Source organism: Cinclus cinclus, chromosome 22, assembly GCF_963662255.1.
Source record: "Cinclus cinclus chromosome 22, bCinCin1.1, whole genome shotgun sequence".
Taxonomy (NCBI): domain Eukaryota; kingdom Metazoa; phylum Chordata; class Aves; order Passeriformes; family Cinclidae; genus Cinclus; species Cinclus cinclus.
The window spans coordinates 6,410,268-6,435,713 of record NC_085067.1 but is presented as its reverse complement, the minus strand read 5'-3'; the positions used below and the strand labels follow the sequence as shown (position 1 = coordinate 6,435,713).

Here is a 25,446-nt window from a genome sequence, read left to right as displayed (position 1 = left end):
TTCAATTAGTGTGAGATTGCATCTGTGCATGAACCGTGCTGGAACTGCCTCTTAGTGCATGAGCACAGTCAGGTGAATTAAGTGTCCTGTGTGTAAATGCATACTTAAACCTACACTGGGACTTTATTAATCTACTCTCAGCACTGAGCTAATTTTAGGCTAGTCAATAAGGTGATATTATATTTTACAATTGATTTTTTTTTTCTTCATTTTTTAAAAAAAAATCATGTTAGAGGAACCTTCTTCACTCTGCTTTCCAGCAAACTCCATTGATCCTTCTCAACCTAAACACTTAAAGTTCAATTTAACATTTAGGGAGTAAAAGGTCTCCAAAGGGACTCATATCCATTGATTTTGTGTCAGAGTTGAAGAGCTAAAGTTTAAAACACACTGAGCCTACAGGGTAAAGCAAGCCTTATGTTGTGGAACCACATGGAGCTGTGTAAACTCACTCTTCCCCTATTGTTTTCCTGCAGAGGTTACAATAAAAGCACTTAAGGAGAAAATCCGAGAATATGAACAGACCCTGAAGAACCAAGCAGAGAACATAGCCCTTGAGAAGGAACAAAAGTTACAAAATGATTTTGCGGAGAAGGAGAGGTGAGTGTGTGTGTAGTTGTGTGTGTCTGGGGCTTGGGGAGGAGGAGAGAGGTATTTTTCTGTTTAATCTTCCCAGCCAGGGCTGGTGGCTGGAGACAGTTCATCCATTGAGTGATGCTGGCGATTTATATGTTTGACACGGAGTCATTTGATATTCAACTTTGCCCAGGAAAACAACTGGGAGAGTGTGGAAGTGAAACAAGGACAGATTGTCTCTTCTCTGTGGTGTGGTGGGTGTCATGTTCAGAAGGGTGCAAACCTGCTTTTATTGCTCCCTGGCTGTACTGTCCTCTGTGACACCAATCTGTCTCCATTAGCCAAGGCAATTCCTTGTGTGCCTCAGGCTCTGCAGCCCTGGGCTGGGGCAGATGAACCGCTGCACCCACAGCCTGGGCCAGGGATGCACCTCCCCTGCTCCCCTGGGAATAGCTGAGACAGGGGATGTCTTCCTGAATTATCCTGGGAAGGTTTGCATCTTCCTACATGCCAAAATTAAAAAAGTTACAGGTTTTCATTATTTACTACCAATTTAAAAAACAAACAAATAAAAAAAAACAACAATGAAAAAACCATTCTGGATGCATTTCTGATCTTTTGCAAATGAGCAGGGAGCATTTGAATCTTTAGGTCGGTGGGCAAATAAATCAGGCAGGAGAAAACCAAGGGGATAAAGAAGGAGTTCCTTCAGGCTGCATTCCCTGCCTTGAGAATTTATTTCTCCCGTGGAGAAGTAGCACTGAAGCTATAATATGTTCAACATAGCGTGGAAAACCTTCAGTTCACGTGAGCTTTTTAGTTGGAGTTGATTGTTTAAATTCAGAACTGAGTGGGGAGAATCTACCAGCAAATGCAAAGCTCTTTTTTTTTTGATTCATCAATACCTGTGGCTGCTTTTTTTGATAGGCAGCTTGTAATCTGTGCTTTTAACAAATGCAGTTTCAATGTACTTAAAAATAAACCAAAATGGCAGGTCATGGAATGCAAATAAAAGTGTGTGTAAGAGAAGTTTTGAGATCTCAAAATATATGTGGTTCAATTTGAGGGGAACTGGTGCATGATTCCCGCTATAAATAGTTATTAACCTGGTCAGCAGTGTTGGAGAAGAAATTTGTGCACCCTATGGAGTGCAAGCAGGATGCTGGTAGTTTCATAAGCCATTTCACAATTCTGAGATCTGCAGAACATCCTAAAAGCAGTGTTGTAAAAAGCACGACTCCTGGGAGATGTTGGAGCAGCTCCTTTCTAAGATGAGTTTTATAACTCCTACATCCTGGCCCTTAGCAAGAAGTGGAGTGGCTGCGTAGCCAGATGATGTAAAAATGAGTTTAACTGACACAAACAAGAAAATGTTGCCTGTGGACGTAAGAAATGTGAGCATATTAAAGTTTTTCTCGTGTTCTATAGAAAATATCACCGTGAGATTTGTTTTGAAATATGAGTGTTTTCTTAAAGAGCAGCTAATAATATTGCTGCGTTTGGCACCCATTACAGCTCTGATGAAACAGCTGCTGCATCTATTCACTCTATCAGTTATGGCAACAAATTCCTTCATTATGACACTAAAATGGAAATGTATCATTCTTCTTGTACTAACTTTGTACAACAGAGGGTGCTTGGTGACAATTTTCTCAATGTGTGTGACATTTCCAAAACAAATTATGCTCAAGAAAACCTTCCACTGAAGTTGTCATTTATATAGCAGTCAACTCTTTATAATGTTCACAGCTTATGTTATGAGGTGGCTACACTGTTAAAATTTTAATAAGTGGGACCACAAAATAGGAACAGCATCTCACAGCATGACAGCATTTATGGGTCCCACGGAAGCACCTCAGAGCCTGTGTGGTGCTGGCAGTTGTCTCATTCCAGTTGAGACATTTAGTCACTCCATCCCCCAAATCTGCAAGGCACAGATGAGTTGTTTGACGTGATCACGAGCTCTGCTCTCACCTCTCCTCTCCCCTTCACAGAAAATTGCAGGAGACCCAGATGTCGACAGCCTCAAAGCTGGAGGAAGCCGAACACAAAGTTCAAGCTTTGCAAACAGGTTTGGCGTGGCTTTTGTGACCTTTTCCAGGTGATGAGGTGGGAGGTGAGAGGACAGGGCTCATTGGGTGTGTCAGGACTGGGTGTGAGGCAGTTCTTGGCACGCAGGGAGGTCCAGCAGAGCTCAGATGTGCTTTGTGAATCAGAGCAAATGCTCCTGTTGCAGCTGTCACTGGCAAATACAGAGACCAGGCCATGGAGCACACACAGAATCAGAGCATCCCTGGAATTACAGCAGGCCCTGGAACTTACTCCATGTGTGTTCTGCTTCCACACATTGCCAAACTGTGTTAAATATCTCTACTGAGCAGTGTGAACCCCGTTTCTTGCCTGTTGCTATGACTTGCCATTAATTTTCATCTCTGCATACTTCAGAGTTCCAGGTCTGGACACATTTGGCTTTGTTTACTATGAGAACAGAAGAAATTTTATTCCCTGAACTACTGCAATAAGTATTTCAAAGGAATAAGCAGTTTAGCTGGCTTAATAAGAAACTAATGTCTAGCTTGGTTAAGCAGAAACTGGAATTTTTTGCAATGTAATGGAAATACTGTAAGAAATTGTGAAAAAAGTCAAAACTCTATGGTTTTTTTCTAAGCCATAATGGTTTGCCTAGGTAGAAAGAGAAAGCTAAGGAAGTGTATAGCTTTATTTTTTTTTATCAGGAGATATACAGCCTTATTTATGACCAAATACTGCTATTTCAGTACTGTAATGCTTCATGTTTATGCCTTTTAGCCTTGGAAAAAACCAGGACAGAACTATTTGATCTGAAAACAAAATATGATGAAGAAACTACTGCAAAGTAAGATCTCCCTGTTTTCTTTCTATATCTTCCTTCAGGGTATCACTGATTTTTTTATTTTTTTTTTGTTTTGCATCTGTCTGTTGGAGAGAGATGACATGAGATGATGAAGGCTCAGGCATCCAAGTTTTTGGAAAACATGGTCATAATTTGGCCTCCTATGGAGAGATTATTAGTTTTTGTATTTTCTTCCCCCCAACAAGACTTCTCCTGGCATGCACGCTGCTGCATTCCTGGTTTCATTCTCAGGTGCTTCATCTGTGTATCTCTTCCCCTGTATATATCTTGTATTTTATTTAGAAGTAGGGCAGTTTCAGAAATAAGGTATTCATTGTGGTCTTCCCATCTTGGTGAAAACGAAGCTTCATTTAGTAAATGATTTCAGTTTGACTTTCAGGCACTGTGGTTCTTTTTGCTTTTGGGGTTGTAGTCCTTGCTCTGCCAGGTTCACCCCTAATTACAGAGAGCAGCATTTGGGGCAGATTTTCCTTGTTTTCAAGTAAAACATGAAGGTAGTCTTAAAATATATATTCTTGTCTTCTTAATAGCTACTGTTTCCAATTATCCTCTGGTTTTATTAACCATCAGGGCAGGGAACAACAAAAGAGACAGACTGCTGCTGGTTTCCTTTGAACCCTTCATATTTACGGAAAGTTAATAATGAGAAGGAATTCTCATGATCAGCAGGATTAAGCACAAAGAGTCATTTCAGTGTCTGGAAATGGGATGGGAACGAAGCAGCCATTTCAGATGGCTGGGACACTCAAGGGAAGGGCTGGGACTCAATGTCACTTCCCTGTTCCCACTGCCCAGGGTTAAAAACCACTCAAACTGGCACCAGTTTTAAATTTCTTACCCCGTGGTTCTGTGCCTGGTGAGGATCTGATGCCCTGCTGAGGATGGGGGAACCCAGCTGGAGCTCACAAAATTCAGCCCATGATAGTTTTAGCAACCAGCACTTGGAGTTTAAACACCTTTTATGTCCTTCAGGATAATCTTTCAGGTGAATTTTGGTCTGGCTCTGGAAGTCCACTTTCCTTTGAGCTCTGTGTAGGACGAGTTCCATGCAAGGGAGTCAAAAGTATTTTCTCCCCTCATTGATTCATCCTTCTCTAAGGGATGTAAATAAATGCTGCTTCGGATGGAGCCTTAAATTCCTGGAGATTGACTTTGTTTTTTCCTGCATATAACTGATGTTGTTGCTGTTATTTCATCTTGCAGCCACTTCTGGGAGAACAGGCAGAGATCAGTGGTTGTAGGCACTGAACCTAATAACCCCTCACCCTTTTTAATGTGTTTGTTTGCAGAGTGCTTCATTTTTTAATACTGGTTCCCTAAGTGCTGTAATTTATCTTGCACTGAGCAAAATCTGTTCTCTAAAATATTTGTTTTCATTTCTAATCTCACTCTTTCAGGGAGATTCACACAGTAATATTTATTTTTTGTATGATCTTGAGAATGTCTCTTACCTAATTTATATAGAATTACATAAAATTAGTAGCATCTGCAGTAACAAGAAGTTTATTGTGTTCTGTAGCAGAATGATTATGGAGACTGGGACTGGAATATAGTGGTCATGGAGCTGAATCCTGAAGCAGACATTAAGCTTGTACTTTATCTCCCAGACTAATGTACTGTGAAAACAAACTTGTAGGTCCTAATAACAGCAGAAATATTTTATCATTGTTTTGGATATTTATGGCAGGAATAGTTCTTGCATAACAACAGTCGTCTGTAGCATTTGTAGCCCAAATTTTGCAATATGGAAATCTAGAAGAACATGAAAAGGGAACTGAATGTAGACAGTGATATTGAGTCATCTATTTTAATTGTAAAAGCTGGGAGAAAGACTGAAAAAACACCAATAAAAAGGGTGAAAGACAGTTTGATTCTTTTCTTAAAAGAAGCCTCGTTTGATCTAAGTCTGAAAAGCTACTTGTGATGCCAATTTTAATTTTATGTTTTAAAAACATTTGATTTTTATCTTAGGCCAGAATTGTTAGTTTTACAGATGCTTATTTGATGCAGATGAATTGGAGTGCCTTCAGGAAAAAAACAGATAATTGTCAATATTTAAAAGCTAACAGTGCTTTTAAGATTTCCAGTCTCCAAATAAAGCTGTCTTTCAACTACTTGAAACTTTGAAAATCTTTCAAACAAGGCAAAAAACCCCAAAGAAGCAACAGAAATACAGAGTGAGAAGTCTTTATTATCAGCATTAAGGAGTCTGGATTTTATCTTGGAGACCAGTTGTGCTGGTCTGAATAGTTGGGAACCATTATGTCAACTTGTTTGTTTTATCTTTTCACAATGTCCTGCTCAAAGTACTCTACGTGCAAAGGGAGGGACAGAGGCACCTTCAGATGAGATCAGCAGCTGGAATTAAAATTTCCAGTCCAATTCTGTCAGCCCCACGTACAAAATTCCCAGCAGGTGGGTGTGTGCTGCCCCTGCCCCTTCCCTGAGCCCCAGCACAGCCCCGGGCTGGGCACTGAAGGTGTTAATGACAAAAAGAAGTTTATTATGTGCAGTCATTGCAGTCTGTCAGCTGGAATATCAGAAGCTGCCTTTGACAAGATGGCAGGAGCAAAGTTTTCCATGTGTAGGCTTGAAGTAAAATGTAATTAGCCTTTATGTGCAGAACAAGGATCCATTGATGAATACAGCTGGTCTTTGTTTTCTTCTGTCATTGAGTGTGGGAGGTAAAAGTGTTCTTCTTCATGTTTATTAATACAAGATTCCTTAGACAAATGGCAAGCACAGTTTAATATTTGTTGGAACACAGAGGGGCTTGCCAAAACAGTTGTTGTGTAAGAGGATTTCAAGGTTTTCAGATTATAATCATCTCTGGGTTAAATAAATGAATGATTACTCTGCCTTTTTCAATTAAAGAGGCACATCCTCTCTCGAGGCCTGACACTGATTTTGTTTGCTGCCCCACATGTTCCTATCAGCAAACCTGGATTTTAACCAGCACTAATGAGTTTGATCTGGAGATTCTATCAGACCTGGAACTGAAAAGCAAACTCAGACTTGAGTTTCAGCAAAACTAAAGAATATTGGGGTTGTTTGTCTTTTTTGTAGTGCAACAGACTTTTCTTTTTCTTCCTTTCTTTGTAGAAAAAGGAAAATTCTGTATACATTTCCTCCATTTTCCAGGGGCAAGCTTTTCTCTCTAGCAGTGCTCTTTCACTTCTGGTTTGCTGCAGAATCCAAGCAAGTGCTTGGGATTCCCAGCTGAGCTCCCAGCCAGAATGGTTGGATTCCAGTTTTAGATCAATTCCAGAGCCACCTCTTTGCTCCGACCCCTGCTCTTCCCCAGCCTAAATGAATTCTAATTGGAAAAGGACCTTGGGTTGCAGCACATACAGTAGGCTTGTTACATTACTGTTAACATGTGGGTTGAGGCTCCCTGCCTTTGATGGAAGAAAATATCGAATTTCACTGAAATGCTCCATTTTCACCAGCCAGCTTTAAGTAGTCTTGTGAGGATTTCGGGTACTGCCCACTCTCCCCACCCCCCTCTCGAGTCCTGCAATAAAAAGCCTTCATAAACAACACAAACCAGAAAATGTTTAGGTTAAGGTTGTCAGTCAGAACAGCTCTGCCACCACCAGTTTTGTTACCAGTGGATTTTCTGAAAGATTCAGACTTTTTGTCATTCAAAAATAGCAAAGGAATGCAACTGAGAAGGAGTTTTTCATATTTATTGAAGCAGTCATCCAAACACAGCTAGTTTCAATAACTTGTAGAAAAAACATTTTGCCTCCAGTATATGGGCAAAGAATTGTTTTCCTTCCATAGATCAGACTGATTATTGTTTCTTTTGGCAGCACAGCTAAGGATGACACAGGAGGACAATGGGAACAGGAGGAGATGCCTGTGGTTTTTGGCTCTTTGGGGTAAATGGTGCTCTTCTTCCACATTATCAAACAGACCTGTCCTTCAGGCATCAGTGTGGAATAAAGTTCTGCAGATGTGCTTTTCATGGAAGGAGTGTAGGATTAGGCTTGGAGACAAGGGACCAGAAGTTTTAGAGAATTCCTGAAGAATTATTTCTGCCTGGAGTTACATGGTGGAATTGGACTTGAAATATTCATGTGAAATCTTCTGTTATATTGGGGAAAATCTCAGTTAACTTGGACTTCAGGGGAATAATTCCCAATATATAGTGAGAATCGAATTATTTACTTTATTTTTTTTTTTAACAAATCTCTCTTGGTTAAGTGCTGGCTGGTGACAGTATATCACTTCTCAAATGTTTGTAGTTTTCCATTTTGATGGTGCTCAGGGTCAAACTGAATAAAAAAAAAAAAAGTTGTGCTCCCTCCAGCATCACATAATGACTGTGATAAATGGTCTCAAATGCTGCTTTCTCCCACTGAGCCTGAAATACTGTACTTAGGGTGGTGGTGTTGGACATGATATGAAATAGCTTCTATTTGCTGTGCCTTTCAGGTTTTAAAGTTCCCTATTTCCTGTTCCTTTGATGAGTCATTAACTTCTAATGCTCAGCTTTGGAATTATTGCTGTATTTAAAGTGATTTCTCTGAAAACAGGAGATTGAGAACTTCATAGGCCATGTCTCTTTTCAGAGTTTTTTCCCTCAGTTTCCTGGTCCTACTGCCACCACTGAAACCCCAGGACTGGTGGCAATGAGAGGATGAAAAGCCGGGGAAGATGTTACAGAGAACTATTTTTTTAAGAAAAAAACAAAAAAAAGAAACAAAAGAAAAAGAAAAATTGAATGTTTTGAATCTTAGAGAAAGCTCTGTCTGCATTTACCATTTGAGGTTCAAAGTTTTCACTGTGCCTTATGCAAAACCCACCAGGTTGAAAGTCACTATAAATATTAATATTGATATTTTGCTTAAAAACCTATATGTGAAGATGAATGGAAATACTTTGGAGATCTGCTTCCTATTTTGACCTGAAGCTTTGGTGTTAAAGAGGGCTTGAAAGCCCATGTGCAAACCAGCCATTTATGTCACATTTTTGGTTCAGCCTGCAGTCGCACCAGAAAAGCTGTAAAGTTGTATGGGAAGAGAATTCAGTGTTCCTGTAAGACACTTGGCTCTGTGAAATCCTGAGTGCTTGCTTGAAGCACTGGCTTTTGAACAGGGAAACTGAGGCACAAGGAGTGTGGATAGTGCCCAAAGGCAACAGTCTAGCCTTGGCTGGAGTCTAGAAATATGCAGACATGCGAATGATAGACCACAAACTGACCAAAAGGTTATTTATTTTCATTTTTCATTTCTAGGGGTGCTTTTCTGAGAACTCCGTGTAAATGGAGCCATTGGAGTCAGTAGGAGTTCCTGCTGTAGCTGGGCTCTGTTGCCTCTTTTGTTAGACTTGCAATGCTTGCAAATTAGTTAATGTAACTTTCTGACAGCACCAAAGTGCCCTAGGTCCTCTCAGGGCTTTTATTTTGTTTGTGTTTTAACCTCCAGTGAGACTGTTCAGTTCCTTTTTCTAGTATAGCCTAAAAGCTGGTGTTATTTAACAACCCAAAGTAGAAAAACGTAGCCTTAGGGTATTCCAGCATATTCTAGTCATCACCCTGTTATCTGTAACCTTGGGTTGACATGAGATCCTTAGATGGAAATCTTTACATAAATGCAAAGCGCTTTGGCTCCTGTGCCAGCCAGGCTGGGGGTCATCCTGGCCACCAGGATGCAACCAGGGTTCTCCATGGGAATGAAGCTGCGTGGAGAGGCCGTGGATCTGTGTGAAGTGACAAGGGGCAGGAGTGTCCCTGTGTCCCTGTCCTGTCTGTCACCACTTCGGGAGCCAGAGCTCTCCAGGCTGGTGCAGCTGCCTCAGCCCAGGAGCAGATGCCATGAGGGTGTTCTGCAGTCCCAGCCTCCAGCAGGGACTGGCTTTCCCCAGAAGCTAGCCAAAGGACATGCCAGTTTTTTGAGCCATCTCACCACAGCAGCTCCTTTTACCTGTAGCAGTTGACCTTTGCCTGGAGGGCCGTGTGAGGAAGAAGAGGAGTGAGGCAGAGAGAATGAAAACCTCCTGGCAGAGGCACATACAGGGGCAAGGTCCTTGGGCTTGCATCTGCCAGTCAGCTGAGCCTGGATTCCATGCAGCTCTTTCATGTGTCTGCAAATTACAACAGTCTTTTTTTTTTTTTTTTTTTTCAATGCAAAGTAGCAAATCAACAGAGTTATTTTGGTGCAGAACCGCTTCCTGGCGAGGCCTTGTCTGTGACAGCAGGAGGACACGTGGCTGTGCCATGCTCCAGCTCCTGCAGGGCTGGGGTGGTGGGGGAGGCAAGCAGGAGAAACCCTGGGATCATCAGAAACAAATGGTTCAGCTGTTTCCAAGGGGACCCAGCCATGTGGGGTTACCCATTTCCAGCCCCAGAGCAGAGCTCCCCAGGAGGTGCTGAGTTAGACTGACAGGTGCTGCTGTGCTTGTCTTTACCTGGCCACGTGTTTAGTGGGTGATTTCCTGCACTGCTGTGTACTGGAAACTCTCCTTGTGCTCCAGGGATGGATTCCAGCTGTTTTTCCCACTCCCACGCAAGCAGAGAAATGAGTCAGGAAAGTGCTCTGTGCTCCCTCATTTATTGAAAGAGACCAGAACGTCCTGAACGAGAATGGAAGTTCAGGAAACTCTGTGAGATCCAGGCACTGAAACTCTGTGTCCTGCAAAACAGTCTCTTTCTTCTGCCTTGATCTTCTTTCCCTTTGGAAATCCAGGTGTTTGCTGTGAGAGCTGGCAGCCCTGCTCCCCCAGGTCCCACATTGTTTCCTACAGACAACTTTCACATTCTCCCACTGCTTTCACTCTGGGTCTTTTGTTTGCCTTTTTCAAGAACAGGAAGGTGTGAGCTGTCACTGTCAGGGGCTGCATCTGACACAACTTGTCTTATGGAAGTATCCCTGTGCTGTTTCCTCATTAGCAAGGTTTTGCTAATTAAACCTACACCTAAATGCAGGTAGGTCTGAACCCATCCCTGCCTTAAAAAGTTGCTGTGATGCCCCAGCTATCAGCCAGCTGACTGCAGAAGCAGGGATGTTATCCTTTCCACAGTTGCTTTAGAAATAAAAAGTATTTTTTTACTTGTGTCATCACTTCGTACTGTTGATGTTGGGAACTCAGGGATCTGTTCTCATTTCTCAGGGTAAAGGCTACAGAATGAAGTCCTGTGCCTGCATTGCTGTATGGGTCATCCCTGCCCTAAAACTCCCAATTATTTCTCCTGCCCAGTCCCATATAATTCCTGGAGTTCCCTTTGAGCCCTTTTCCTCATGTCTGTGGCAGAAGCAGGGCTGGGAGGGAGGTGTCTGCATTAGCACATGCAGGAGTCACCTCAGGACTTGCACCCCTGCATTTGCCCTGTGCTCTGGTTGCAGGAGAAAAGGAATTTTGGTCTGCAGACTTGGAGCAGTTTGGGCAGCAATAAAGCCATAAAACAGTGGCATTTCCGGCAAATCAAAGACTCCTGAGGAGCAGTTGGAGTGTGGGGGAGGTCATTGTGAGGGTGTGGATGTCACAGGAGTGTGTCCTGCCTGGTTCAGCCCGCTTTGATCCTCCTGTAGACATCACTTAATGGGACCCAAGAAATATTGTCTCATTTGCATATCCTCTGATCTAATTAAAAGACAATAAGGCCATATGGGATTGCAGTTTTGTGTCACAGAAAATATCTGGTGTGGGGAAATAGAATTGCTTTATCTTGATGAGATTTTTAAAAAGATAATGTTTCAACAAAGAAGTTTAAAAAAATTGCTATCTTTGATCAGGAAACTGAGAATCCAGGATAGAACACTGATTCAGGGATTTGGAAGAGCTGGGTGTTGCCAGCTCGTGGAGCAGAAGGGATAAGGCAGGATGGTGCAGACACTAAACCCAAGAAAAACAATAGACAACATGCAGGCCTGTTAATAACTTCATTAGCATTCATGTAAAGCATTAAATAAACAAATGCATAATACACAAATCCTGTAAGCCTGAGATTATTAACCCTTAACTCTTCTCTGGTGTTTCTGCAGGAGCAGAACAGAGCAGAGGCTGTGATTTTGTGCCTTGCTTCCCAGAGTTTTAATACATTGAGAAACTGAGTCACAGGGAGATTGTTCAGGGGCTGGAATACTGGAAGGCAACCAGTACTACAGCAGGGATCACAACTGAGAAATCAAGGCAATACACAGAGGAAAGAACTTCTGCTTCCCCTATTTTGCTTGGATGCAGCTACTTGAAATGCAGAATAAACCTCAGCTGATCTAGTCTTGCTTGCAAGCTCTAAGTGCCTGTTTGTAAGAATTTTGAGCAAAAATTAAATTTGACTGAAGCACTGCCTTGGGGTTACTAACCTTTTGTAGCAGAGTTTTAGTACCTTTTAATAGCTGATCTTTGGTTGCTTGTGATCACCAGCTCTCCAGCCTGTCTTCATTCCTTCCATGGAACTAATGAACTTTCAGTTGAATAGTGGGGGCTTATTCCCTCCCCATACAGGTTTTTATTAGTGAGGGGCTTTAGGCTAGTCTGGTGTTGATTTGTTTTGTTCTGGGCATAAATCTGCTGAGTTCCCTGGGGACTGCACCCTCTGGATGAATTCCTGCCCTCCTGCCTCTTCTCATGGGGCTGAGCCCCTTAAAATCCAGATTGCTGGGCTGAAGTCACTTGGGTTTTCAGCTGTACAAACCACCAGATATATTCATGTATATATAAAAACACAGATGAAGTGCCATGGCAACTTTTGTCCAGTGGTTTCTGTTTTCTTCCTTTGAGCTGGAATTCAGCTTTGGGAGAAGGGAATCTTTCTATTACAGTTGGTGCTAAGAGAGTTGCAGGGGAGGATTATGAGCGGGTAACTTTTTTTTGCATGGTTTCCCCACAAAATTGTATTTACTGATGTTTCATTTCCTATGTATTTCCTCATTTATGGGATAGGGATTATTAACCTGTCTGAATACATCAGACAGACAACCTGAGGGGCACATATGGCTTTCATAAAAATATACCACCCATTTCCATCATTGTGAACTGTGTCATCCACCAGTTGGGCTGCCATAAATCGCTGTGAAATGCACACAGCCTTAACCAGTAGTGAGGAGCACATAACTTAACCATGGAGTAACTAACCATCTTAATAAATCTAAATTCACTCTTTGCTGGAGACACTTCAGGGAAAGGGGGAACAATTTCTACAGCCTCTTATCCCACGTGGTCGTGGTAATGAAAAGGGTAAGTAGAGTTCTTGTTCTGCAGAGATCCCAATACCCTGCTCTCTGTTTCACCCTCTGTGTTTGGGAATCTGTGTCTCGTGTAGAACAAATGAAAAGCCCTGCCAAGCAGCCAGCTCTGCAACCAGAGTGCCCAGCACCCGTGTGCAGGGCCGTCATTAAAAGATTTTGTGAAACAGTCTTAAAAATGAAAAGTTTCCTTTCCGAGAGAGAGAGAGAGATAATTGAACTCATTGATTTGTTTCACGGTTTGTTTGCCCTTTCATTCCCTTCCTGAGGTGCTGTTTGTTGAGGAATGTCTCCAATTGCCAGAAAGACAGTGGGGTGTCTAATATTTCCCCGGCAGCTCTCCTTTCAGCCAGAGCAGAGTACTGTGGCAAGCCTACGATATGAATTTTTAATGCAGAACTTTATAACATAGCCCTTGCAGCACGGCTGCACTACTCTCTTGAGCTTTCAGATTTAATGCTCTGATGAACAGAGCACAGACTTGGGGCATTCGACAGCAGTTGGAATTAACCCCTGCCTTACCCAGGGTGTAGCACTTCATTTCCTCGTAGATGAACACACATGGGATGAAGATTCCAGATGCACCCGCACAGCTGGGATTTTGACTCCCAAAATTATCTAGGGTATGTTTGCTCTATTTTAAAAACAGGAATATTTTGAGGCTGTCCCCTTCTCCTGGGCTCAACAATACTGCAGTCATCCTGTAGTGAATAAAAGGACACTGTCTTGCCCACTGTCTGGGCTCTGATAACTACCCAGGCTTGATGGCCAGAAAGGGGGAAAAAGATTAAATCAGCTCTGTAATGCATCATGGAGATGAATTTGCCATAGGTTCCTGCTCTTCCAGATTGAATCATTTAGCTGTTCATGTGGTGAATCATCAGGGGATTTTGCTCTGTTTGGAATGTGATCTAAACTAGATGTGCATGTTCCTATTAGTCCATCTCCTTATTTACCTAGTGAGAAGTGTAGGGCCCAGCAGTGGAGCAAAGTAGTCCAAATACTCTTCAGGGCATTAGCACATGTTTGTCAGAGTTGAATTTCATCTGCTATAAAGCTGCCTCTTCACCTGACTTGGTTTAATGTCTGGACTTTTTACTTTTCTGTAGTTTTTGGCAATAATATTTCTGCTTTTCTGCAGTTAGTGCTGCAGTGCTGTTCATCAGCTTTTCTGTATCAGTCCTTCATCTCTTAAACAGCACCACTCCTAATGCATTATCTGTAGGAATATTGCTCTCAAAATCCTCCCCTGTCTCTCTGTGCAGTCTTTGGGTTTCTCCTGGCTGGTTCTTTTTGGCAGCAGTGTCACAGCCAGGACTGGCCTCGTCAGGGACCTCGGCAGGATTTTGTCAAGAGAAAATTCTTATTTGTAGGTTTAACTTTGATAATGAAGAAGGAGCCTGATGAATTTAAATTGTGACAGAACAGGTGAAAGCCAGAGAGAAAAACAGGACAGGCAGGGGTGTCAGTGGAATTTGAAAACAGACTTAGTGAGGAGCTTGTGCTCCAGTGCTGCAAAACCATTTGCCCTAAACCTTTGTGAATGAGAAACACAAGTTGTTCTTAACTGATACCAAAATAAGTACATTTACACTGTCTAATCTTAAGTCAGCATCTCAGCCTTGGTGAGACGTTTACACATTTATTTCAGAGGAGGTCTTTCAAACAGCTTGTCTTATTATTATAGACCCAGGATTGGCTTGGCTTCCTCCACTGTTATTACTGACTCACAAGATTAAGGTTTTCAAGGCTTGTTGCTAAATGCAGAGAGATCCTGTCGGTTCATTCAGTAGTTCTAGGTATCTATTAGCTTCATTTCTATAAAAAACCACTGTATTTTGATAGGAATTCAGTTTGAGACTGGCTAATGAAAAGGACACTCCTGTTTTTATTGCTGTAGTGGTAATTAGCTCTACATCTTATTTTTGTTATGTCAAGAGCGCACTACCTAAACCAAGGGGGATGACTCAGTTGTGCCATATGTGAAAAGGGCACCCAGGGTAAGGCCAGACTTCATTAATGTGGGTAGTCTTTCAGCCCTTGGATAGGAAAGTGGAAGTGCTGTTCTGGTGCTTGCATTGTAGCTGTAAAAATAAGGGTACATAAATAGAAGCACATAAAATGCATTTGCTGATCATTCATTTGGACATCTATTAGGTCACTGTGGTGAATGGAAATATTATTCTTTCCTGGAGACCACACCAAAGGAAAAAAAGGATGCATATGGCATCTGCCACAATCTTAATGCTGTGTTCCCATTGACTGCCCCATCTCAGGGCACTGGGATGGGCAGTTTTAATCACTCAACCTTTTTCATTCTTTTACCTGTGTGGTGCTTTATTGTGGGAGTCCTCTGCTTTTACTGAGCCAAAGTGGAAATACTTCTTTAATGAGTTGTAGCAGATTTTTATAGGCAGAGAGGTAGAGTTGAGGAGCATGACTCATAGGAAGTAGAAAGATTAACAAATTCAATTTAACCATTTCTGTTCCTAACTGCAGTCCTTCCCATTTAGGAAAAGGGAAGGAAGATTACAGAGGAGAAGAGGCAGAGTGTCTTCCCACAGATTTCCAGAGACACCTCTGCCTAATGCTCCCTGTCTTGACCCAAGTCCAAGTTATAAGCAAAGAGTCCTTTGGAATATCTCCACTTGGATTCTTGGATGATCACTGTCCATGGCTTTGAAGGTTGTCTGCATGGCCAGAATTATCTTTTTTTTTTTTTGTTACTGACTAAAGAAAAAATGTTGATTTTTAATTTTTTTTTTATTTGCATGTAATCAGAATAAAGTAGCTGCTGTAGTAGGTTATGATTTTAAATTACAGATTTTGATGCTGAGATCTGCAAGATCTAAATCAGGAGGCTGGATCTGGACTTGCTTAAACTTGGGGCTCAAAGCCAGAATTGATGCACATTCTACTTTTTAAAATGCAAGAGAATGCCTGGAATGGCTCATATTTCTAGAGCAGAAGTCTGAAATAATTAAATTGCAGCAGAGTACACGATGTGGTTGTCTTTGAAGAAGGTGCTCCTTGTAATATGCAGCAGCACTTTTAATAACTTCCCTGTCCTGGGCTGGTTTAGATCCACGGAGCCAGTTGGGAAATGTGCATTAGCATTGGAAGTTGCCATCTGAGTGACAACAAACAACTCCTGCTGCTGGAATGCTAACAATGACAAGTCATTTGGTGCAGCCATTTGCCAGTTTAATGGCTTAAGCAGCTTAGTTTTAATTAAACAGCAGCTTCTGTGTATGATATCAGGGAAAATAATGTTCTGCTTACAAGTGGAGTTGTTTAGGGTTGTCCCTAACTTGCTGGAGACACCAACAGCCTCTTTGTTCCAGCATTCAGCCAGCACATTGTCTGCCAGTTCATATCAGAATTTGTCTGCAGTAGAGCAAACAAGCCCTTTTGGGGTACGGATGAGCCCTAATCCATTGGTTAAGTGCAAACTCAGCCTTGCCTTAGTGGCAGGAGTTGTTCCTTGGGTGGGAAGAACTCCAGCCATGGGCTACAATTCCTACAGAATTGTTCCCACAGAATGTAGTGTAGGTTGTGGGATCCTTCACCTCTGCCAAAAAACTCTAGGAGAGGTTTAGGGATTGATTCATAAAGGGGTAGAATTCTGCCTGCTGGCAGAAAGTGCACCTGGCATGAGCAAAAAGTGCCTGAAGTGTTCAGGGCTGGGTTGGACGGGGTCCTGAGCACGTGGAAGTTGTCCCTGCCCATGGCAGGGTGGTGGGATCCTTAAGGTCCCTTCCAACCCAAGCCATTCTGTGATTCTGTGCTAATCTGCTGTAGGAGAAGTGAGGGGTTTGGTGGTCCATCTGAACTTGATTTCACAGAGAGTAAACACCAGTCAGGAAAAGCCCCCCCTGTCCTTCATTCCCTAGAGCCTGGAATGCAGAAACCCAGTTTTGTAGAACAGTTGTGCTGGGAGTGACAACAGTGTCGCCCTCAGGAGTCATTTTGCAGGTGGTAGAATACAAGTTTGGTGAGGACTAACAGAACAAGGTGCCATTGCCACTTGCAGACACAGTTCCTGTTCTGAATCATGTTGCTTTTCACCTAATACCTTTCCAAAAAGCCTTTTTGTGGCGTGGGCTCACTGTATTATTTGGCTGATGTTCCTTGCTCAAAGAGATCGGTGTGACCTGAACTTCCGTGTGGCAGGTGAAGGTCTAACACCTGTACTGTTCAAGATCAGACTTGTAACATCACATGTAGACAGGTGATTATCAGCAGCCTTGGTTTCAGAGCCCTTCCCTTTGATTTCTGCTACCTGTACATGCCAGCCCCAGCATTCACTCCATGTTACCTGATCCCTCTGTGTGCCAGGAGCTGGGAGCTCCAAGGAAGTCGAGACACTCTGGAGGAATTTTCCCACCTTCTTTATTTCTCCTTTTCATTTCCCATCCCTTCCTCTTCAGTCCTCACATACCTTTGAATCAGTGTGGGCAATTTTTTCAACATCTGGTGTTACACCCATGCTAACAGTAATAAGGAGGCAAGCAGAGGGTTTTTGAGGTTAAGAAGGTAATAATGCACAAGCTTTAACTCAGTTATGCTTATTGGGGCAAGTATTGCACATCTTGAATTAGGACCTCTTGAGACTCAATACAGCCTAACACTGCCTGATTTATTTAATCACATTTACATAAAATCAGATGTATTCATCAACATCATGAGCAAATCACATGAAAGCATTACTCAACACAATGTCTGGTAGGAGAATATATCCTGGAAGTTTTAGGTAGTAAATAATCAGCAGTTTTACTGCTTATTCTAGTTCGTAGTCACTTAAATTCATCAGCAGTCTTTCCTTGGCTTTTCCTGTGGATGAAGTTTTGAAGTATGTTGTGACTTCTTGTGCAAATAGAAGGAAATCACCTCATTCAATTCTCATATCATTCTCATAAGAACAGTAAAGATACAACATTGCTGTTGGAATCCTGCAGGTATCTGGCACTCCCAAATTTGGGACATTACTGGGTTTTCATCATCTTGGTAAATCAAGGACATGTTCTTGTCTCCAGTCACAAAAGGAAGATAATACAGAGCCCTTGATGTCATGTGCTCAGAGCTGATGTTATAAAGCAGTTTATCCTTCCTTTCCCAGAGCTATCTACTTTTAAGGGCTTTGTTTTGCACGCTGCTGCAAATACATTTGCTGCCTGCATTAGTCATTTACAGTACTTAGATCCTGTAACTATTAAATTGTTAACATTTGGAGCCAGCTGTAATTATCTTTTACTATTATTATTATTATTAATGGGCATAGTGCTTTCTTTCCTCTCTAGCTTTCCTGAACATTTGAGGGGTCTTTAATGTATCTTACACTGAAGCAGCATCTTTGATCCCTGTTTAGACAGTTTCTTTTCTTATCTGTCTAAAATGCTCACCAATAATTTTTTGTCTTCCTGACGTTTTTGCTTCCTTTGGATGTGCAACATGGATATTCCAGGGAAAAATAGATGACAAAGGTATGGTCCTGCAGGATCTCCACCTTCCAAGACTGCTTTAAACTGAGCTGCTGTGGCTGCACACCCACATGAAGCAGCTCTATAAACCTCATGCAAATCCCAATTTCTATAATTCCTTGTTGCGTTTGAACCCTAAAACAATAGAGGAAAGGGTAGTTACCAAGTTTAATCAGTGGCTGTTCTACTAAGTGTTCTTTTTATCCATGTTCCAGTTCAGAACAGGGAGTTTTCTTCCAGTTCAGAACCGGGATTTCTCTTCCACTTTTATGTAAAAGGGTAGAATCTCTTGGTTTAACTGTTAGTTTTTCTGATGCCTTACTTGAATTTTTCCATATCTGAAACCATAAAAACTAGAGGTGCTTGACTTCAGCATTAATGGCACTCTTTTTCCCAGTGTTTATTGTTGGGTGGGGAAGCTGGAGAGGAGATGATCCTGTTGATGGTGATGTTGTTCACATCTGAGGGAATATCCATGGACAGACTTTCCTTTGAGCTTCTAATGCAGACCCTGTGCATCTCAGGGGTGGAGGAAGGCTCTCAGCTGTGCCATGGCCAGGCAGGCTGCAATGCTATCAAGTCAGCTCTGTGCTGATAGTCCTGATCAGTGATTTTCTGTGTGTTCTGCAAATTCCTGCAATTCCACTGCTTATTGCTAAGAAATCACAGCAATAACTGTGAATGGCAACCAGTCATAAACTGCAAATGTGCTGTACTGTTTCCATCCTTCAGTGGAAAACTCCAGGTAGTCTGGAAGTTAGAAATGACTGCTGCAGATCCCCTGGTGTAAAAGTTATGGCTGGGACTTGATCCTTTTAACCCCAAGGATTTCTATCTGTAGGACAGCAGTGACTGTCTTGTCTTTCCCCTGTTTGTTGCCTTCATACTGTCATAGTTGTTGTCATTTAAAATATACAGTATCGTGGTGTTAAGCATGTCTGACCAGCTTAACTCATCTGAAAACCATTTCAGCAGAGGGCTGGTAGCTGATAATGGGTGTACTTTTGCCCTCCTCTCTAAAAGACAGTGGCCACTAAATATAGCAGCATGAGCTATTTTTTTTAATTATGTAACATCTCTATCTGTCTGTACTCTGATTAAATAATCTATTTTCTTGGCAAAGGAGTGTGAGTTCATTTTCTGTTATTGATCAACACCATATTTTAGCTGTGATACAGATGACTTATTTGTCTTGCTGCCTGTTGGATTGATTTCTGTCACCAAGGGAGTTGGCAGTGGTGGGACCTGTCAGGCACGTGCCTGTCCTCACCAGGGCAGTGTTTAACAATCCTTTTGTGCAGTGTATGGTGGGCAAACTTAACATTTTTGTTACTGTTTTTCAGTCAATGTATGGTTTGCTGTCTTTATGAACAAAACTTTTATTATTTATAATTTACACTTACATTGTTTCTAGTTAATTCCTGATCCCTTGTACCTTCTACTTCCATAGCAGTGGGACTGAGTAAGTTTAGCTGTATTCAATACCCTGAAATAACCTACATGGCCAGGGCCTGTGGAAGACTTAATTATTGACCATTTCTTAGACCAAATATAATAAAAAACTTCCCTGGATTAAATTTGTGAGGGTTACAATGTATTTGTGCATCCTGCCCATACAGACCTCTCCTCCCACACCTTTTATTTTTGTCATAACATGAAATGAACTCTTGCTGAAAGCTTCAGGCCATGGCTTGGGAAGATACGGCAGCTGCAACCACCAGGAAAGGTGATGGGGAAGGAGATAGAGCCAGAGAGCCCCATCCTCACTGTTTGTAGAACCCTGGAGAAGCAGGGTGAGGTTTTCCCTGGAATAATGAATTGCTGCTCAGTGCCGTAAAAGGAGCTGAGCCCAGGGAAAACAGCAGAAGACCAAACCAGCTCTTTTTGGGAAGTTCCAAAGTTTTACACACACAGCGCAGGAGCTGCTGGCACAAACTGTGCTTTGGGAAGAGAAGGGGGAATTGCCCTGCTCCATGGCTGTGTGTGGTTACAGCCTCATGCTCCACAGGAGTGCCCAGCTGAAGCCATGGGGGGAGGCCTGGGGGACCACAGAGCTGGGCAGAGACTGACACACCTGAGGAGTTTGGGTGCTGGAGCAGAGAGATGCAGGTGGGACACCAGACAGGGTTACCTTTACACCTGCCCAGGTCTGCAGGGACAGTGTTTGGCACTGAGGGTCTAAGGAGGGTGAAATTACTCATTAAGCAAATTCTGGGTTTGTGACTGAGACCTGTTGGTTACAGAATTAGCCCTGCAGTGAAAACCAGACAAATCCAAAAGGTTGGTTGGCATTTCCTTACTTCCCTTCTCTGCCACAGCTGTTTGTTCGTGCAGGAAGGATGTTTTTCATGTACTCAAGGATTTTGTTGTAGCAGAAATGTTGAGGAATTGTCATTAGTAGCACAAAACTAATATTTCCAGTTCAAACTCCCCTTCTGTAGAAGTACTAAACCTATTCTACTAACTGTCAGAATAATCAAATAGTTCCTTACCATGGACTACAGCACTAGTCAAGCCCAAAGCTGTTTTATTTCAGCAGCATTTTAAAGTCTCAACAACTGTTGAAAGGGAAATAAAGAATTTGAAAAGTGATTCTGCAAATAACATTTTAAAAGGTTAAATTAGAAAATCCTGCTCTGTTGTCCTCCAAGGGCTTGCAGTAGTACCTGGTGTTATTGGGGTTTGCCATGGAGGACTGTTTAAAGTAATTTCACTGTCTAGTTTGGATTCTGTGTAGACAGGCAATCTGTCAGTCATATTAGTGAGCATCCCTCATAATCCAGTGCAACTGGATGCTAAAGTTGGAAAAGAATTGAGCAGAGTTATATATTCAGCAAAGATGTAAAAATAAAACCTGCCAGATATTCAACTGGCACAGGAGGCTCAAGGGAAGCTCCAACACAGCAAGTGGTCAGTGCCAAATTGTCATCCAGCTCCTTGACCAACTCTTGGGGACTTGGGGGGGGGGGTTGAGCCTGCTTTTTGGGTGTCCCACACAGTGAAGGGAGAGGAGAGAGAGGGAGGCAACTCCTTCCTCTGAAGCCCAGGAGGTTGCTCTGTGGCTCAAGGGCCTGCCCACATGAAGTGATAATGAACTGGTGCTTGTGTAGGTTTGGACAACACCTGCCTGTTCTCCTTTTGCTGGTTTGTTTTCCCTGTTATGTGGTCTCAAATTCCCTCCTTTGTTTCTTTCTGCCTGTTTTTGTTTTGTTTTGTTTTCTTTTTTTGCTGCTTTGTCACTGGGGTCAGCAAGATTGATGCTGTTGATAGCTCTAAAGTGAAGCTGCAAAGTGCTGACATGATTGCCATTTGACAGGAGTCTCGTTCAGAGCAAAGCTGAAACAAATTGGGAAGACAGAAAACCATATTGGTAATTGAATACATTATTATAAAGACAGCAATCATCCTGGTTGTTAATCTTCAGCAGAGCTCCTGGGAAAAGTAAAACCTACTCAAAATATAGAATAAACACATCTCTGTCGTGCTTTCTGCAATTTTCATTCCCTTTATTGAATAGAAGGAGATCAGTTGCCTTTATCAAAGACCATGTAATGCTATTTTCAATAGCCAGAAGGAAATAACTTGCTTGAGAAGCTAACAGAGAATGGGCACATCACCTGCATTCACTTCTAAGCCAAGATTATCTAAAGCAGTCTCCAGATACATCTCCCACTTGAATGCATGTTACTGCAGTGTTCAGCCTTTCTTTTGCACAACGTGCACATCCTTTACACTGAGACAGGCAAAAGGTTGCATTTTAATGCAGATTCCATCACTAAATAATGCCTTCTCGTTGCCCATAGACCACTGTCCAAAACCTACAGGTGGTAGACAGTGAGAACAGGATATTGTTGTATTTGAGCGCCTGTTGGTTAATCTGCTTGGAGGGATACATCAGCAGCTTGGTAAGAAAGAGTAAATTGGGGATTATTGGCTTGGTGGACACATTCATTGTGTTTCCTGGCAATAAATCCTTCAAAAGGCCATGCAGGATGTCTTACACTCCACAGCACCAGTTGCCAGGTCAGACTGGGTAAAGGCACAGATAATTCAACAATCTCGAGCATTTGGGCTGTGATTGGAACAGGTCTGGCTCTCCCTCCTTTAGGGTGGGCTATTTCCCTGATCCCTGTTCAGGTCCCTGGGGGATTGCTGTTCTCACAAGGCAGGAGCTGGGGGCCTGTCACTGCTCTGCTGGGAACCAGTAATTTCCCTTTGATCTGTGCCTGTGCAGTGACACCTGTACACAGAATTCTGGCTGTGCTCTCTCATTTTCAAACTGACTTAAAGCTGTTGAACTGAATATAAACTGGGGGGAGTTAGAGAAAAGCTTGTAAGGGTTCTTACAGTGATGGACAAAGACAGAATAAATAAGGGGGATAAGGACAGAAATCAATTGATACCAAATTTTTCCTAATTACTGGGCTCCTCAACTCTCTCTGTGGTTAAGGAGGAGGTGCTGAGTGTCTCTGGAAAGAAGCTCCTAAAGATTAATCTGGAATATGAATGTTGATACAGTAAAAATTCTGAACAGTCTCCAATTTTTTGAGGTTGTTTTTGCTCTAAAGAAAACAAACATACAGAAATCTGTGATTTTGGCAGTGGTATAGTATGAGGGAAGATTGTTCATTTTGGGGTTGTAACTGCTCAAAGTCTAAAGGGATTTTTCAAATATGACGTGGTGATTCTAATAAAAATTAAAAAAAAAAACAAACACACACAAAAAAAAGGCAGGAAAAAAAACCAGAAAAAAAGCACCCAAAAATCCAGCAATACCTCCCATATCCTTGACATGATACTTGTGCTCATTTTACACATTGTAACTGCAGTGATATTTTATATTAAGTAAATTAAAGTATTTGTGTGTATTTTTAGAGGATCTTTAATCAGAGCACAGACAATTCATCCTGCTGATTCTTCAATCTAAAGTATTGCCATTCTGATAAAAGAGAATGACACTTAAGATGCCTGCAATTAAGGTTTCTAATTTTGGCAAAATCATTTATTTAGCTCCATAAGTAAAAATAGGTAAATGGTTGCAGGTTCTTTATTTTCCAAATATCAAACTACTACTACTACTTCCACTATTATTATTATTGTTGTTGTTAAATATTGTATATAAAAATGAATTATATTTATTTAGTTACTTGGAGAAACAATTGTAAAAGAGCTTGTAGAAGTTGTAGAAGCAGATTTAATAATATTCACTCTTCTAGGAAGTTTATATTTTATACTTATTATACTTTTTTTTCCAATTTTTTTTTTTAAAGGGCAAATTCTGAAAACCTGGCAGGTTCTGCTGCTGTGCCCTGGTAGCAGAGCAGCCTGTTTGTGCATCCACAGCCCTGCAGGACCACAGCCCTTATCCCAGTTTCCAAAGGAAATGGAGCTTCCACGAGTCTGTGCTCTGTTTTACTGCCAGCCTGCTTGGAGCTCATCAGTTCCCCATCTAAATTAACTTGGAAGTTGATGATTGACTTCGGCTGTAATTAACAGCATTAGAAATCCCCGGCACGGGGAGCTCTGGTGGAGCTGGTAGGGTCTGGGAATGGGAGGAGAGGCAGGCAGATAACCCACTGGAGGGCTGCAGGTTCATCAGCCACATCTCCATGGCTGGAGAGCATCTTTAATCTGTAATTTAATCTGTATTTCCCACGAATTGTGGGTGGGAGGTGAGGAGGGGACATAGAAGGGGTGAGGGAGGAGCTGGAGATGTTGCAGGAGGAAGCAGCAGTGGGGGACAGATGGCACAGCTGATAGGGTTACAATAGGTTCTGTCTAAACAACTTCATGGGAACAATCAGTGGGAAGCAGGGCTTTGTTTGGCCTGGGGCTTGGGGAGGATGTTTTTTATCCCTGACTCACCTCCATCAGGAAGCAGTCCTGGCTGTCAGGTGAAACTGCTCCCACCAGAGCATGGACCTGCTCTGTTCTGTGCAGGATTTCCTCCCTGCGGGAATCCCACAGAGCCTCAATCACAAAAATGGGGCAGAGCCCACCTGACTCCAGCACTTCAGAGGCTGCTCCTTGGTTTCTTGGAGCACCCAGTTCAATGCTGCTTTTTGCAGTAAATCGCTATCGCCCAAGTCTATTAAACCTCCCTCAGATGATTTTTAATTGGGGAACAAATTAACTGCCAGCTGAAGCTCTGTGAGCAAACTGCACAAATGCTCAAGTCCTGGCAAGGGGAATAAATACCCACAGAGCAGGGCATGGACCCAGAGCTTCCGAGTCCCCACCTGCCCTGCAGGAATGTGTTCTAGAAATCAGGGAAGTGCAGGGCAGGTGGGAAAGTGTCAAGATTTACAGATTTGGGAGTAAAGTGAACTAAGTTGCCATTAATAAAACAATCACGTCCCAAAATGACTTGCAAAGGACGAACTAGGGTTTCTGCCAGTGTGGATCACAGACCCACCAGGGAACTAAGTGAATGGAAAAGGATCCAGTGTCTGGTGTGAGATGCACATTTGTCCTGCTTGTGTCAGGATCAGAAAGAGCTGAGGAGAGTAAAAACCTGGGAACCAGTGAGGAACTCGCTTAGTGTGTGAGGAGAGCAGCCTTCCTAACAGAAAAACCTCTGAAGCTCAATCCAAATGTTTGGATCCTTGGGAAGCAATGATTTCATCAACAAATCTAACTACAGAGTGTACCCAAAAGACCCCAAATGAGGACAATTGCAGGGAACATAAGGTTTAACAGTGCTGCTGCCTTGATTAATAAGGCTGCTGATTTCCCACATCTTATCAGCTGACTATAACACTGGTTTGTATATTTATTATCTCCATTCTGCACTGTGGTATGGGTGGATAAATAGAAATACCATGGAGGCGACAGGAAACAAAACAAAAATAATCAAGCATGTTTATCACTAGAGCATTAAAATGGCTGCTGTGGCAGACACCAGATGAATTATGCAATACATAACTTAATTCTCTGGGCCACAGATGTTTCATTTTTCCTGCAAGAAGCTGATTGAACCTTGAATGACAGTTTCAGGCAGTCTTTGATTGCTCTGTGGGTCACATGCTTGATATGACCTGCATTTGAGTTGCTTTCTACATGCTGTTGCTTTATAAAACATGTAAAATTGACATCGTGTTGGCTGCTCAAGGCCAAGTCAGGAGTAATTCCATGGGTTTGATATGCTTTGTGTGCAAGGAGGGGAGAGGGAAGGGTTTAAATTCTGGTGTGTTATTGAATCAGCTGAAGTCAGGAGAGGGGAATTGCAGAAAGCTCTTTCAATTTGTACCAGGAGGCACAAGGAAATTTGGAGTTTGCTGCATCCATATCATCTCATGTTGTTCTG

General features: G+C 42.3%; 1 protein-coding gene across 9 annotated transcripts in view; it reads left to right on the top strand.

Annotated features, from left to right (window-relative positions):
- The window catches only part of CUX1 (cut like homeobox 1), a 271,693-nt gene that overhangs the window by 137,801 nt on the left and 108,446 nt on the right, over window positions 1–25,446 (top strand). For all 9 annotated transcript variants that reach the window (XM_062507263.1, XM_062507262.1, XM_062507264.1 and 6 more), the window contains 3 exons: window positions 477–600; window positions 2,571–2,647; window positions 3,385–3,451. In XM_062507263.1, the coding sequence (XP_062363247.1) occupies window positions 477–600; window positions 2,571–2,647; window positions 3,385–3,451 (268 nt within the window). The remainder of the gene's footprint in view (window positions 1–476; window positions 601–2,570; window positions 2,648–3,384; window positions 3,452–25,446) is intronic.